At 48.6% G+C, this 16508-nt stretch overlaps 1 protein-coding gene across 1 annotated transcript; it reads left to right on the forward strand.

Annotated features, from left to right (window-relative positions):
* The first annotated feature begins 137 nt into the window (after positions 1–137).
* UBFD1 (ubiquitin family domain containing 1) lies at positions 138–15524 on the forward strand. The gene is made up of 7 exons (XM_079944351.1): positions 138–328; positions 514–843; positions 1733–1941; positions 4572–4637; positions 4799–4904; positions 8697–8779; positions 11249–15524. Exons 1-7 carry the CDS (start codon positions 304–306, stop codon positions 11357–11359), a joined length of 930 nt encoding a protein of 309 aa, XP_079800477.1. The 5' UTR covers positions 138–303; the 3' UTR covers positions 11360–15524.
* Positions 15525–16508: the final 984 nt, after the last annotated feature.

Here is a 16508-nt window from a genome sequence, read left to right on the forward strand (position 1 = left end):
CTACAAGCCCACTCCCCCTAGCCTACAAGCCCACGCCCCCTTGCACGACTGCGGTCCCACTCGGCCTCTAGGAGGCAGAGTCCAGCGAGCGGGCGATTTCCCGGGCCCGCCCCCCGGGTTCTTGAAAGCTAAAGCGTGGCAGGGGCCGGGCCGGGGAAGCGGAGGAGGCGGGTCTCCATAGAAACCTCCACCTGTTTCCGGCCAGGCTGTGCGCGATTAGGGGCTGTTACCGGGGCCAATCTCAGCCAGCTCGCCTTTTCCCGGCGGCCTCTGCGGGAGCGGTGGGTGTTGTACACAATCATCATGGCGGCGGCCGGAGCCCCGGATGGTGAGTGTGGAGGGGGTGGCGGGCGCCCGGGTCGGGCCGAGGTGAAGCGGGAGCCCCTGGGGGATGCGGCCTGGCGCGGCGGGGGGAGCAGTCTGGCTCGGGAGCGGCGGTCCGGCGGGCGCCCGGGCAGAATCCGGTCCCAGGCCCAGCCCGCGGCGAGCGCCCACCCCCTAACCCCCTTGCAGGCATGGAGGAACCGGGCATGGACACGGAGGCCGAGACCGTGGCGACCGAGGGGCCCGCGCGGCCCCTCAGCTGCTTGGAGGCCGAAGCCGCGGCGGGGGCGGCGGCCGAGGACTCCTGCGCCGCGCGAGGCAGTCTGCAGCCTGCCCCGGCCCAGCCCCCTGGGGACCTCGCGGCCCAGGCCTCGGTCAGCAACGGCGAGGACGCGGGCGGCGGCGCGGGCAGGGAGTTGGTGGACCTGAAGATCATCTGGAACAAGACTAAGCACGACGTGAAGTTTCCCCTGGATAGCACAGGCTCCGAGCTAAAACAGAAGATTCACTCGATTACAGGTAATCCCCGTGGCTCTGACAGCCTTTCCCACTTCACCTACCTAGTGTTGACGCTGTGCTAGGCACCGCGCTGGCCTCTTTCCTTGCATCAGCGTTCTCAGTGCTCACAACAGTCCTCCCAAGTAAGTAGTAATGTGCCTGTTATTCAGGTGGGGAAAATGAGACCCGAAGTCAGAGCTAGTCAGTGGCTGAGCTGGGATTCAAGTCCATTTCTGACTCTTCGGCCCAAGTTTCTAACTTGTGCTTCTAACATCTCTAATAAAATCACCTAAGGCGCTTGTGAAATTTACAGCTCCTAGGCCCTTCCCCCTGGAGATTTTGATTCAGTGGGTCTGGAATGTGGCCAGGAATTATTTTTAGCAAATGCCTCAGGTACTTCTAATAAGGGAAGTTTAGGAAACACTGTTTTTGGCTCTCATGCTGGCCCCTTCACAGATGCTCGTGTTACTTAGTTTTTTCTTATTTACAGCAGTTTGCCATCTGAAATGATTTTCTTTTTACATTTTCTGCACGTATTCTGTAAGCTCCATAAAAACAGAAACCTTATTGGTTTCTATATCCCTGAGGTTTATGGACTCTCACTTAATATTTGAGTCACAAGATGGTTGAGGAACAACTTGGAATGAATAATAGCTGATATTTATTGATCAGTTATTAAATACCAGGTGCTGCACTAAATGCTCCGTATTTATTATATCTGAGTCCTTGAAACGAGTTCGTACAGAAGGAACTATTGTCATTACTCTTATGAAGTTCTGGAGACTCAGAGAGGTTGTGAATTGCCTGAGTGCACAAAAGTAATTGGCAATAGAGCAGTATTCACTTTCGGGTCTGTTGTGCAAGAATGTTTTTCGTTTCTTCCTTTCACTGTCCTCTACCTTTTCTCAAGGTCTCCCGCCTGCCATGCAGAAAGTCATGTATAAGGGACTTGTCCCTGAGGATAAGACGTTGAGAGAAATAAAAGTCACCAGTGGAGCCAAGATCATGGTGGTTGGCTCCACGATAAATGATGTTTTAGCAGTAAACACACCCAAAGATGCTGCCCAGCAGGACGCAAAGGCCGAAGAGAACAAGAAGGAGCCTCTCTGCAGGCAGAAAGTGAGTCTGTCGTGTGATTGTTGGTCCTGGGAAGTGTGAGGCTTTGTCCTCTCAAGCCTAGGCTGGTTGTATCCTTTCTAGAATAAGCTCCTTTTTGGACAGGGCCCATGATGGAAATTTATGGCAGCAGTTGGGTGCGGCTGGCTGTTGAGTGGAGGTGACAACTACCTGAGATTTGCATCTTTGTCTCATCTGGCGGGTCAGTGTGTCTCAAGTCTATCTACTTTAGGATAAGACCTTTGTAAAGGCAGGCTTTAGACCAGGTATTGAAATGAAGCAGATGTGGGTTTCTCTCCTATTTAGTGCCAGAGAAAAATGCCACTGTTGGAATTAATCCTCCATTTTACACAAGTGCTTGCATTTGTTTTTTTGTCTTGTGGCTTCCCTCACGTCAACAAGCCCTTTTCTGGATAGGCATGGAAATCAATAGCTTTCAGAGGTTCCTCTAAAACTGTTTCAGGAAGCCAAATGAAGCTGACTAGGAAGATAACTCTGCTGATTTTCTTTTTTCCCTCTTCCTGGTCTGTGAAACGGGGGCCTGAATTTTTACATGCTTTGTTGGTCATTTTGGATGGAAGAGATCCGGCCTGTTTTGTGCTCATTGTAGCCATTCAGATTCTTTTTTGTGATTGGGAAAAGTAAGCGTGTTTCACTGTGGAAGGAACTGATTGGAAGAACCATCACTTGTGATCTTATCACCCAGCTAACCCCACCTGTAGTTATGGAGTCTCCTGGCTACTCTTAATGTGTTCCAGGAAAATAGATATTCTCAACTTAATCTGTATCCTGAGGAGAGTAAACCAACCTTGACCAACATCAGTTTCAGTGACCTTAGGCACCAAGGCACATGGCCAACAGTGTGAGAAGGACACAATTTTCTGTTACAGGTCCGTAATCCCTTATATGTGCTTCCAGAACCCCAAAAGAGTCTGAAAACTCAAGTGCTTTTATAAATTTGGCAGCAAAACCTGATCAGAATTAGTGTGAATAGTCATGTTTTGCCCTAGAAATATTAACATATTTGGTAACAAGGTACTGTCCTAGACTCCACAAAGAATATTATGTAGTGTAGTTTAAAACCATATTATGACAAAAAAAAGAAAAACTGTATTACGTTTACAAAATTCTTAAAAGTTTTAGACTTTATAAAGTACAAAATATTTGTCCTTAGGGTTTCAGATAAGAGACTGTAAACCTATATTAACATCTAAAATGTGTTTATTTGGATATTTTTGCCTCTAAATATGGGATGATAATGTCTTGTAACTAAATGAATGCATTTCCATTTTCATATCTTCCTCTGCCGCAATGTATGAAATTGTCAAATAGGAACATGTCAGACATGAATGAGCCTTCCCACTGGTTACACCCTTGGAGCATAACATGCCTCTTAAATACAGGTTTTGAGTTACTAATGGTAGCTTAACAGGCTTTAGAAGTGTTCTCCACAGTGAAGGGAAAATTCTTCAAAAGGTACTTGTGAGGTATGAGTCCAGTTAGGCTTCTAATCCATGCAGCTTTGTTCCATTGATGCCGGTTATGAGGCATAACGTGGCCTACTGAGAGGGACCCGTTCTCCTGGCTTTTCGTCAGCTTGCTCAAGAATCTAGGGCTGATATGTAGACTGACCTTTTGCTAGTAGTCTGGCAGTGTTGAGTTTATTCCTGCCAGAGGGTTTCCACCATGCCCGTGCGGGTTTAAGCTGGCTCTTGGCCACCTGGTCCGTAAATTCGATTAAATGTTTACCCTCTACCCACTTGTTACCCTACAGTTCTAGCTTGACCAGACAGCGACTGTACCTGTAAAGCCACAGATGGAGAGGAAACAAGACTCAGGCATTTGGGCCAGACAGAAACAGTTTTAGGGGGCCATGAGCCTAATTAGAACCCTTAATGAGCTGCTTCAGACTCCTGAGGTGGGAGTGGGGTTAGAGACTTCTTAATGTCAGGCTTTAGAGTAATCAGCATTTCTCTTTGGAAATGTGGCTCCTGAGCTTTCTGTTTAGCTGGGGTTGAGGGTGGGGTTATGGGGAAGATTTGTGCAATGGACTGAGTCTCCATTTGTTGAAGGAGTGCCCCTTCTAGGGCAGCTAAGCTGATTATCAGCATCCTTGTAGGTTTCTCTGGGAGTTTAAGTTGACAGAAATGGCTGTCCTGTTTCGTACATGCCAGGAGAGCAAGCACCCTTTGTGGCTGTCTTATCTTGATGTTTAATTCTTTCAGTGGTGATTTCGGGGGAGGGGGAGAAGGAAGTGGAGTTTATTTGAATTAGCAATCTGGAAATCCTGATTGCTCTAGAGCTTTGATGTCTAATGCGGTAGCCACATGTGGCTGATTAAAGTTCAGTAATATTAAGAATTCAGTTCCTTACTCATGCTAGCCACGTTTCAAGTGCTTAATAGCCACAGGTGACTCATGGCTACTGTTTTGGACAGCATAGATATAGAACATTTCCATCATGGAAATTTCTGCTGGACAGCACTGCTCTGTAGTGTCAAAGGACCCATATCTGTAGTCACAAAAAGCTTTTGAACCAAAACATTAAGGCTTTCTTCATTCTCTTTTTCAAAGAGGTAATAATAGATAAAATGCAGTCAGCTGTTTCATTTAATTATCTCTTCTGACTTATAGCAACACAGGAAAGTATTGGATAAAGGAAAACCCGAAGATGTGATGCCGTCTGTTAAGGGTGCCCAGGTAAGCCGAACTCCTTTGTGAGCATTCTGAAAAGGAACCAGACTCACCTTCTGACTTCCTGAGGTTCCTGCAATCAGGTCCTCGAGTCTTGTCCCGTCTTCTTTTCCTGTCTCGCCTTGTTTCTGGTTCCTCCCTCTCTTACCATGCTCTTGTGTCTCCAGGAGCGCCTGCCAGCTGTACCCTTATCTGGCATGTACAATAAGTCCGGGGGAAAAGTGAGACTTACCTTTAAGCTAGAACAAGACCAGCTGTGGATCGGCACTAAAGGTACGGACTGCTCTCACCTCTTCCTGGCCCCTGCAGGGCGTGGCCTTGGGTGCAATTCTGCTCCTCATTCTGAAATCCTTCTCCACTGTGCTTTGTGTGCTCCTGGCTTTCAGTTTTTCTTTTTGATGCTCGCCTTCTATTTGGACCCTCTTCCCTCATTCTTTTTAGTCTGATCTCAGGGCCAATCCATCAGACATTGGCTCTTCAGTTGCAGCCAAAACCAGAGGTTCCAAACGTGTGGCCTTAGGGCCAGGTCTAGTCCACAGACAAGGGTTTTATGAGTTTACACACAATCTGTGAAAATCGGGAGGTTTCACTGGATCTGATTTTTTTTTTTTTTTTTGTGCTTCTCTTGAAAAGAAGCAAAAGATCTAGCCATTCTGGACCTGCATTTTCACATGGCAACGATCAGACGGAGCTGAGCAGTGGTTTCAGGGGGTCCATGCTGTAGTCCTCACTGTTTCATTTATCTTTTATTGTAGCCAGCTTTATTAATTTATGTCACCTGCCTGGCTCCTGTAGATCAGAGTTTGCCCCTGTACTAGGGACCTGCCCCTCCTTCCCTGCCTGGTTGCCCTCTGCTTCCCCGCCCCTACCCTGCCTGTGCCTGTGAATCAGGCTTGCTTTTTGCTGGGAAGTGTCTCTGACTGTCCTCCCTCTCCCTTCCCCCAGATGGTTCAAAGTCTTGTCAGTTATATTCCAGAATTATTTGTGTCCCTTTCTTTGCCACTCTGTTGCGCCAGTTAACTCCTAGCATCTCAAATCTTGGTCTGTTAAAGCAAATTAACCTATATCCCTGCCCCACCCGGGATCTCTTTTGTCCTGCCCATCTTCTGTACTGGTTTTTCCTCACTGGTTCCTGTGCTCAAAAACCTTGCGCTCTTTAAGGCCAAGTTCAAATGCCTAAACACAGTGTCCCGTATTCTCAACGGTGGGGCCCAGTTTAAGTTTCTGACCTCACTTCCTGCCCCACTTGCATTGTTGTGCCCTACGTACTTCAACTGCATCACTCCCTGAGCTTCCCACCATGCTTTGCACAGCTCATGTCTTTGCTCATTGCTGTGCCCTTACCCAGAATGCCTATTTCCCATTCCTGTTGTTAACAAAGTCTTCTGAGGTCCTACCTAAATGTGCTCTCCTAATGAAGCCTTCCCTGATATCTCCCCCACCCTCCAAATGAATTGCTGCCCCTTCTGTTCATAGAGAGCCCCGTTATATCCTCAGAGCACTCATTACTCTCTGACTTGTCTGTCCCCCTGTTAGATTCCTGGAGGGAACCGAACATGCCTAATTCACCTGTTTCTGGCCAGCACTGTAGGTATTCAGTGTTTGAGGTAAATGGTAAAGAGAAGTATAGGGGATCTCATCGTCTGAGGCTACGTGGTTTCAGGGACAGGCCATTTAGTATGATTCTGCTTAAAATGGGACCAAAGTTTTATGGAAAATAATTGGAGTAGGGGTGATGGGGAGTGAGATTTTAATCATGTGAAATACGAAAATGTTTCTGTTTTCAACCCTATCCTGATTCTTAAAATGAACAAAAATTGAAATGGCCAAAATGCTTGAGTTTTCTAACAAGTTTATGATTCCTTGCTATAGTCTTCATTTCACTTTCGACTCTAACTGCATGGGCAAAGCAAGTTGTGCATAATATTTAAGGGCTTTCCCAGCATTCCCAGGGGCCTTTGAACCCTTTAGCAGGTCATTCTCTTCTGCAGAGCCTGTCACATCATCAGTTTTTTTTAATTGTGAGCTGCCCTGCCTCTGTCAGGTCGTCACTTATTCATGACCTTGCAGGTGATTTTGCTTAGTTCTCCACCATTGCATTGACTTGCTGAGAGCCTGCCTCTTCCTAGGCTTGCACTTTCACTCGGGCAGCCTAATGGGAGGCAGGGACTAAGGATGCTGGCCCAGAGGGTGGGTGCAGGCAGGGGAGCTGGACGAGGACTAAGTGTGTCAGTGTTCGTTGGTTCCTCAGGGAGTGTTTTCAGGTTATGAAGTTGTATAGGAGCCAACATCGTAACTGCAGGGGCTAAAGAGAACCTCCCACACGTGAGTTAGAGGTTTTATTTCAGCTTGTAGGAGCAGCTGCCTTTCTGCTTTGGCACAAAGGCAGAGCTCTAGAAGAATCTTGATGTATCAGGGCTTCAGAGCTGTTGAGAGCCGCATTACTCACTAGCCTTGTTAAAGAGCCTGGCCGTGAACATTCATGTCTTCAAGGGTTGACCAAGGCCAGGCTTTCCATTCCCACCCAGACTGCTGTGTCAGTGTACCTCAGGCTTTCTTCTCACTTGGGAGCCCGGTAGTCCTGTCACCTGGGTGTCCTCAGCACTGTCCGAGGAGGACAGCTTGTTCTGGGAGTTGGCTGCCAGCCACTGGCTTCATCTTTCTGCTGACGTGACCATCCCAGCTGCTAGCTGGCCTCTTTCTCCATGGGGTGCTTTACCGAGTGGCACTCAGGGGCTTCTGCGGTAGCGTGTGTAGAAGGCAGCACTGACAGCCTCAGGCCCAGTGGAGGGGGAAGAACGAGCTCCAGGCAGGAACTGGGACCTGTGACCACGTGGAGCCGCCTCGGGGGAGCATGTGCCCTGCTTGTAGGGAACTCGAGTCTCTAATCTAGCTGATTGCTGTCACTCAGGAATGTGGGCCCAGGATTGTTGAATCTTCTGTGTTTTCAAGAGAAGCCAGAAGTTCATATTTTTGCGTGAAATCTCTGGACAATTCAAAATGGCTGATGTTTTTAAAAGTTTCCATCTTAAAGATAAGTGCTGGTCAGGTCCTACCTGTGGGTCACTGTTTTAGAGCCAATGAAAGTCAAAATCTGAATGAACATCTTCAGGTCCCATCTCCTCATCCCCATTTTTCAGAGACCAAGGCCCACAGGATGGAAGTAACATGTCTCGAGTCACCAACTAGACGACAGGTCAGGGCTCTGAGTTCCTGGTTTGTTTTGTCAACTTACTCGTTTTCCAGATTTTGCTTTCTGCAGAGCCTGTAATGAGTTTTCCAGCTTGGTTTCTCCATGTGCTGAGAACTCCTCCCTGAGGTGTCTGCTGCTTCTGGGCGGTGGCTTTGTTGTGTAGGTGCCCCCACCTCTCCTGCCACCAGCCCTGTCCTGCTGCCCTCAGCTCACCTCCAGTCTCATCTCACTCCAGGCATCCCTCGCTGCCTCCTCTTTCTTACCTGCCATCCTTAAACTTGCTGCAAAATGTCTTCTCACCCCATGTGATAAGTGGCATTTAGAGTGTTAATCATAAGAGGTTATGAATGCTCTCGGAGAACTTCTTCAAGTGTGTGTATTTGGAGGGGTGGGGGACCAAGGGAGGGAATGGGGGGGCGGTGAGTGAGCAGGATCAAGGGATAGAAACTGGTCTTAAAGCCCCAAGCATCCCCCTTCCTGTACAAGTCACAGGGGCATGCAGTTGCCTCTTTTTGGTCCCCTTGGCTATCCCAGGTGCCAAAGACCTCAGCCAGGGCTGGGCTTGGCAATAAGGGTGCAGAGGAATTTCTTGGGTGTTTATTAATCATCAGACGTTACAGAGTAACACCAGGCAAGCTATACCTCTGCTCTCAGAAACCTTTAATATACCTCTGTCAAGTCCAGTTCCCCATTTGCCCCTAAGAAGTTCCCAACTCCCAAGCAGGGCTGGAGGTGCACTGACCAGATCTTTCCCGTCGTCCCTAGAGGGTGGGGAGAGATTCCCCCAGCCACGAGCCCTGAGGAGGGACTGCTGAGTCACAGGAGTAGAGCAGGGGGGCCTTTAATAATCACTGTAATCCCTCTTAACTTAGAGCGGACTGAGAAATTGCCCATGGGTTCCATTAAAAATGTGGTCAGTGAACCTATCGAAGGACACGAAGACTACCACATGATGGTAAGTAGCCGGCGTGGCCTGGCCCTCCCTAGACTCCTGCTTCTGCTCCTCTAACAGGGGATGGATGTTTCACTGAGGAGAGTACTCAGTGTTGAGAAGACGCGCAGGGTTAAGACCCTCATGTTGTCTTCCCATTCTTAGAACTTAATCTGTGACCTATTCCTCGTTCTGTTTATTTTGCAAACCGCACCCCGCCCCCAGCAGTTTAAAGGGGAGACACTTTATCTCTGCTGCATCTTTCATATCTGTAATGTTTTGTTTTTAGACCAGGAAAATAAATATAAAGAGGAGGTTAATGGCTTGTGGGTCTTCATTTTAAGTTTTGTCTTGCGTATGAAACAAAACCTCCCACTCGCCTTGGCGTCTGTGAGGGCACCAGGCTGCCCCTTTCTGCAGTGATGTTGCTTATCCCAGGGGGCAGCCCTCGAGGGGCCGACGACCCTGTGGGGAGGGTGGAGTCTGTGACCTGGTTAAGCAAGGAGTTGTGCTCTAAAGAGAGCGGCTGCTCTTTCCCAGACAGCACATCTGGAGGCATTCCCCAGGTCTGCAGAACAGAGCAGGAGTTCCGTGGCGAGACTCCCTGAGCAGCTTAGGCAGACACCTGTCTCCCCAGCACTGTTGAAGGGACTGCTTTAAAAAGGAAGTTCAGCCACCTTGCTCCGAAGTTGCTGTGCCAGAGACCTGAGCTGAGCGGTGATAGGGTGTGGGCGGGGCTGCCTCCCTTGCTCGCTGAGGAGGTGACAGTGATGTAGCCACGGCGGCGGCGGCCCAGCCCAGGGAGGAGCAGGAGCCAGCGGTCTGGGCTGCGGGTTGGCCTCCAGGGTTCACGGCGCAGGGAGGTGTTGGGAGGTCCGGGAAAAGGGGATCTCGAGGTATGGCGGTTCTCTCTGGGCAGATGACAGGTCCCCTGGCTCTAGGAGGTCAGCCAGTCGTGTCCCCTCTGCTGCCCTGTCGGGGTCTGTCAGCTCAGGGGCTTCGTCAGGCCATGGCTGGCCATGCAGCCCTGGGTGCACAGCTCATGGGTGTCCTCCGGGCAGTGGCGACGACGACACAGGCTCCTTTCAGGCCCTCGGGTGGCCCTTCCGCCACTAGTCTCTGTAGTCTTTAAAGGATTGCAGGTGATTTGTTTTGCCTGCTCAGTGAATTTTTCTGTTTTAAAAGTTGGATTTTAATATTTTCAGTTGGGCCCCTTCACTCCCTTTCGAAACATCTGTCTCACCAGTTTGACCCGGTAGGGTTTGCAGTCCCAGTTTTCAGACAGCCTGGGAAGAAGGATTTCAAACAAGTAGAGTGGACCATTTTGGACATCTTTTAAGGAGGTGGTGTGGACGGCTAATGCCTTTGTATTTAGTTTAAATGCTGATTTCCCTCTGGAGTCATTGCTGGCAGAGGTGGGTTCTAATCGCCCCATTTCTTTTCTAAACGCCATTAAGTAGCACCTTGGCCTTTGTCTTAATGAAAGTGTTTATTTCCCTCTTTGCAGATGCCATTTCACTAGCTAGATTCAGGGGTCACCTTAGAAAAGGGGGGAATGTCACCTTAGAGAAATGTTACGAAGCATAGAAAAGGACCGAGAGTACTACAACAAACCCATATATCCATCACCAAGAAGTGACTGTTGTAAATACTTTGTAACTTGTTTTCAATCTTGCTTTAAATAAAAGAAAATATACCAGCAGTGAATATGTCCCCGTTGTCTTCCCCTCCCCCATTGCCATTATCATGATTTATCATGTGGATCCTTCCATCTCTCTGTGCATTTATTTTCACGTATATCCATGACCAAGCTACAGTATTGTTTTGTGTTTTTTCAGTTTTCATAAATGGTATCATGGTATGTATCGTTCTGCAACTTGCTTTTTTTTGGTTCGACATTACGATCTGTCTGTATTAACTCTAGATCCAGTTCATACCTTGTAAAAGTAAATCTAGTATTCATACGAGTAGGTCACTTTTAATTTTGCGTTCCCTTACTGATGGATATGTAGGTTGTTTCCAGGTTTTTATCATTTCTGACAGTGCTGCTTTGAACACTCATGTCTGTTTCCTCCTGCATGTGTGACAGTCTTCCTAGGGCAGTGGTTCTCAAACTGGTCTCTGGATCAGCAGTATTACATCACCTGGGAACTTGTTAGAAATGCAGATCCTCAGGCCCCGCCCCACCTCTCTGGAACCAGGAACTTTAAGGGCTGGAGCCCACCATTCTGTTCTAACAAGCCCCCAGCTGGCTCTGCTGCACGCGCGAGTTCGGGAACCACCGCTTTAGGATCGGCTATGCTTAACTCTCCCACCTTTTTATGTTTTATTTATCCATTTATTTTTGACAGGAGAATGCTCCCCATGTGCACAGTTTTTTTTCCCCTTCCCCTTTTAATTAATTCACTTCTCAGCCCTCCCCGTGTTTGTCGTGCTGCCTGCTCAGTCTCCCGACCTCTGAAGTACCGCTTGGTTTTCCTTTTTCCCTTCCAGGCGTTTCAGTTGGGCCCCACGGAAGCCTCTTACTACTGGGTGTACTGGGTTCCAACTCAATATGTGGATGCAATCAAAGACACTGTGCTGGGGAAATGGCAGTATTTTTGAAAGCACTTTCACCTCTGGCCCAGGAGACTGACCCAAAGTGAAGGACATTGCTGGGAGAGGCCTGCAGCATCCCTGGATTTCAGAGTTCTGGAACTTTGTTCAAAAAAAATCTATATCCAATCTAAGGTGATGTGGTGACTGAAGCCAGAGGTGATGTACTTTCACCATTAGCTTAATTTTAACTTAAAATCACCAGTTCCCTTTCTTGCAGTCAGCTTCATACCATTTTTAAAAGTCAATATGGTGGAAATCAATAAATCTGAATTCTGAACATGTTGTGTGGAATACTCTTAAGTGTGTTTGAGAGTAGATCTACCAATTTTGTTTAGAAAGCAATTATCAAAAGCTTTCTGGTTTCTTTCTTTTTTTTTAAGTGATTTCACCTGAAATATTTTCATGACTCTTTGGTTGCAAACATTTGGACTGTGTTGTGATGAGTTGGGGTGGGTTTTTCCCTCTCTTATATGAAATTGTATGCAGAATGTGGGGTTAGTAAGCCATATTTCTCTGTCCATTGATTCAGAATGAATTCTTTCCCTTTTTATTTTCCCACTTCCTGGATTGGAATTTATGTTTTAAAAACCCAAAGATGTCAGTTCCTCCTCTTGTACCTCATCACCACTTCCTTTCCTGGCTTCCCTCCTGCCACGCTGCTGCTCGTGAGCACTAGGCGGGAGAGGAAGAGCTGTGGGTCTGGTCGGGGTCGCTCACACTGGCCGTGGTGACTGTTGAGCAGCAGAGTGTGTCGCAGTGACTCCTGTCTGAACGTCTTGCCCTTTGGGCCCCGATCTCTGGGGAGATCCGCTGCTGCTTTGACGGTTGTCTGCAGCCCTCACTGATTCGGCTTTGAGGCCCAGCCTGGCACAGGTGTGCCTGGGTATGCCGACAAAGACCTCTTTGAGAGGAGCCAGGTGGAAGCCAGTTACACAGCCCTACAGCCACAGACCCAGATCCTTCTTTCCTTAGAAGTTTCGAGAAAGTCTTCAGCAGTCCAATGATTCTTTCAGTTACGCGTCTCCATCGGGTCCTTCTGCTCATGTGTTATGTTCAAGTGTCCTTCATCCCAGGTTCAGAGATGCTGCCTTTCTCAAGAAGAAGACATCTGACCTAGTGGGTTGGCCGATGTATTTAAACATCGAAAATGGGATAAATGGCTTTCGTGATTAGCTCTCCCTCTTCTGGTTTTAGCCCTTATGTTCTTCGTCCACGTGAAGTTCTGTTGTCTCCCGATGGCTTGGTTGACTCTGGAATGAGGGACGGTCTCTTGGTGAATGATACCCTTTGTGCTGTTCGCTGTTGCTCTGCTGCTGTCTTTGCAATTCTCGTCTCACTGGTGCAGGCCCTCATAGTAAGGTTTGGCGAGAGATGTTCCCAACTTCACATTTTGGATTCTAGACTGTTACCCCTCATTCTGTGAAATGTATTAGCATGTGTTCGCCTAAGATGACTATTCCTTGTGAGCCAGTTTATGGTGATATTCTGCGCCCTTCCCTTCTAAGCTGTAGTTCAGGAATCCAGCCCATCCAGACAGACTCTTGCTTTTCGTGGTGTAGTCAATGCCAAGTTATGCATCTGGGCAGGAAAACCTACTGTTGCTTTCTTGAGGGGCATAAGTATGTATGGGAAGTGTGTAGTGTTCAGGAAACTGCCTGGTTTTCATCCTTGAAAAAGGAGCAGTGACTGTAGCTTTTCTGTCCTCGTTGGCCCGCAGCTCCTGGAGAAAAGAGTGCTTCTTTGCTTCTTGTTGAAGCCTCCCTCTGCAGTTGACAGGCCTACAGAGGAAGCGGTCACGTAGCAAGAAGAGCGTCACCTCAGTTTGAATACTGCCCTTGCTGTTGGCCGGCGTCCCTGTCCCGGAGGCTTGTCCTGACAGTGCCACACGCCTGCTTTTGGTCTCTTGAAGCACGCGTCTCCGTCCCCAGACTGGCCGCGTGGGGCTGCTCTCTGAGGTCCTTCCTGCCAGGTCTCCTCACTTCCCCCACTTGTGCGGCTGCCCGTGCCACCTGACGCCCCTCCCTCCCGGTGACAGCGTGTGTCCCGTCTGTCTCCCTGCTCCCCGAGGGCCAAACCGCCTCTCGCTCAGGCTGGTGTCATCTCAAGACAGGACCAAAGCCTGTGTGAGCCTTTTTATTTTAAGTAAAATGGTGCTTTTTTCCTTACTTGGAGATATATAAATAATGTAAATGCTATCTTTTCATATGGACCTGTCTGAGTGTTGCTTTACAGAGCTCACTAAATCTGCTGGAACCATCTTGGGCTCTGGCTCCCGACTCCGTGGAGACCTTGCTGGAAGCCCCGGAGAGCCGAGGGGGCGGCACCAGGAGCCGCTGGGAGGAGTGTGGGGTGTACAGCCGTGCCTGGGTCCCAGCAGTTCACTGGCTTGTCACTCGGCCCCGTGAGTGGTCGCTTCATCATCTTACGGGCCAGAACGTACTGACTAAACCTGTGTTAGCAAACTGAGACTCTGTGCCCTTCGGTAGCCTCACGGTGTTCATTTTTCCCTCAGGATGCTTTCTGGGCAGAGCCCTGGCTGTGATCCCCTCGCCGCGGCCCGGGGCGTGCGTGCAGGGCAGGGTGGCCGAGGCCGCTGCTTTCTCTCGGGAGGTCGTGCCGGCGGTCCCCCTGCAGGGCTCGCTCGCTCGCTCGCTCGCTCGCTCGCAGGCAGCCTGCCTTTCCTTCCCTCCCTGAGGCGACTTGGCAGGATGGTGACAAGCTTGTCCCTGCGCGGCCTGGCCCCTCAGCTCTGTTCCGGTCAGTCCGGTCAGAAAATGTAGAAAGACAGTCCCGACACATACTGGAACTCTTTGGTATTAAGTATTTTAATCGATGACGGGCCTTTGGCAAGTAGCATTAGCTCTTTTTAAATGAAGTCGAACTGAACTAAGGATGCACTTTCTCCGGAGTTGCTGCTTTAGATTACAAGGGCCAAGGAAACTCACTTTGCGACGTCTCTGAAAAGTTGCCGTATTTCAGCCGGAAGGGGCTGCCTTTCTTCTTACTCTCACTCTAACCACGTGCCTGGAGGAGCGGTCCTGGGCTCCGCACTTGGCTCGCCCTCTTTGCCGGGGGCAGGGAAGGGCGTGGGTTGGACCCCGGGTGCCAAGGGCCACTCAAGGGTGGCTTGCTTTCCACTGCATCCTCTGAGGGACGCCTCTTTCTCTCCTTGCCTCTGCTCATGCCTGTTGTCTTGGGAAAAGATGGTCCCTTTGTCTTAAGGCTTTGTGAAAAAGTCATCTCCAGTTAGGACTGGCCCCTGTTTCCTTCTTAGAGGGGCCTGGTGGCCTTTCTGAAGTTACAGGCGGTCAGGAGCCCTCCAAGGCGCGCGACATCTGGCAAGTTTACCTGCCAGGCTGGGTGGTTCTACTGCTTTCTGAATTTCTAAGAATCTCTTCGTTTCTTAACCAGTTCTGCAGAATTATTTGACAATATATATAAGTACCATGTTTTCCTTGTGGTGTACGCTCTGTTCTGGTTTTTGTTTTTAATCAAATGCCTGTTTGGGAGGAGATGAACGTATTTAGTCTTATTAGATTTGCGCTGCTGGATTGTTTTTTTAAGTGTAACCTTGACTAGCTGTCTTATTGTTTATCCTGTAAGATTAGTCTATCAATTAAAGTTTGATAATTAATTGCGTCTTCTTTTCCTTACAATTCTTCACGCGCCTAATCTGTACTGGGGATTGACCAACATTTGGAAATGAGCCCAGAGCCATTTTTGGCCAGCTGTGGTGTACCATGTTACTGTCTTACTTATTTGGCGTATAAGTATATCCAAGTTTGTTCCTGCTGAAAATAGTTGATAAAGGGGTTTGATTTGTTTTACACTGTGTTAGTCAAACTACCCCTCGGCAGTCAGCCACGTCCCTATTAGGGCTGTTCTCCTTGGCCCGGCCCCCAGGCATTGGAGGGGAAGCTGCCTCCCAGCCCTTACGCCTCCCGCCTAGCACCTCGTGTGACTTCACTCTTCGAGGACGTGTTTGGTGAAACACTGAGATGGAGCTGTAGCTCTAGCCTCAAGCTACAAAGACCCAGGAGGAGGGAGGGAGATCTGTTACCAAAAATGGGACAAAAGCAGAATCCTTGGCACAAAGAGTGACTATAGTTTGTCAGAACTGGTTTTGACCCAGCACCACTCCCACTGGAACCCTCTCTTCTCTTCCCCCTGCGTTGTAAATGTTCCTGAAGGTTCTGGTCTCACTGCCCCTTCCTGGCTCTTTTCCACTTTTCCAATACCTCATAATCCTGAAACAACACTGTTAGATTCTTAAGCCTCTGACTGTTATATGGGAGGGAGGGACGGGTGGGGCTGTGCTATATGTTGCCTGCTGCCCGCCTAGGGAATCTTCGGTCTGCACAGAGGGTACTTCTGGACTCTATCCCAGTTCTGAACTGTTATTGCAGGCACCTTAAAACGAATAGGATGATTGACCCTCCTAAGATGGAGAATGAGATAAACTCCAGTCTGAATTTCTTACCATATTTGGGGGGGGAGATATCTTGGCATTTTCTCAACTGTGGGTAGCTAACAGAACACTTTCTACAACAGGACCCCACAGAACAGACTGTCACTAGGGCAGGAGGCAAGGACTTCTTCCTGCTTTTGCCCGAGCGGTCTGTCTAGCCCATGCCAGCTGTAGGAAGTTGACGTGCTTTCCACCCTGGAGGCCTGTGCCAACACCACCCGGCTGCTTCCAGCTGGGATTAACCTCTGGCTTTTCCAGTTCATCAAGGCTATTTTTGTTCTGAAGCCTTGTTAGCCTATCTTATTCTACTGATAGAACCTTTCCTACTCTTCACCGCATTTTATAACTCCTAGCTCTCAAGTTTCTTCTATTTTTACCACTTTCCTCCATATCTAATTTCAATCCCTTGCTGTCTTCCCTTTTTTGTTTTGGAAATTTTCAAACCTACAGAAAGTTGAAAAATGCTAGTGACCACCTCATGCTTTCACCTGGGTTCATCAGTTGTTAAACTATTAACTCCATTTGCTTTCTCTCACATACTTTATTTTGCTGACGCATTTGACAGGCATGCAGACATCATGGCACTTCACCTGTGGATATTTAAGCAGCATCTCTGAAGAATAAGGCCATTGTTATACCTAAGTATGACACGGTTATCTCACCTAAGAAAACTAACATCAATTCAGC

The sequence above is a fragment of the Stenella coeruleoalba genome (assembly GCF_951394435.1).
Source record: "Stenella coeruleoalba genome assembly, chromosome: 15".
Lineage (NCBI taxonomy): Eukaryota > Metazoa > Chordata > Mammalia > Artiodactyla > Delphinidae > Stenella > Stenella coeruleoalba.

Bases quoted from the DNA above. Each gene is read 5' to 3' on its own strand.
- UBFD1 (XM_079944351.1), top strand. From the start codon at position 304: ATGGCGGCGGCCGGAGCCCCGGATG. The intron at 329-513 runs GTGAGTGTGGAG...ACCCCCTTGCAG, and splicing joins GGCGGCCGGAGCCCCGGATG to GCATGGAGGAACCGGGCATG. The intron at 4,905-8,696 runs GTACGGACTGCT...CTCTTAACTTAG, and splicing joins GCTGTGGATCGGCACTAAAG to AGCGGACTGAGAAATTGCCC.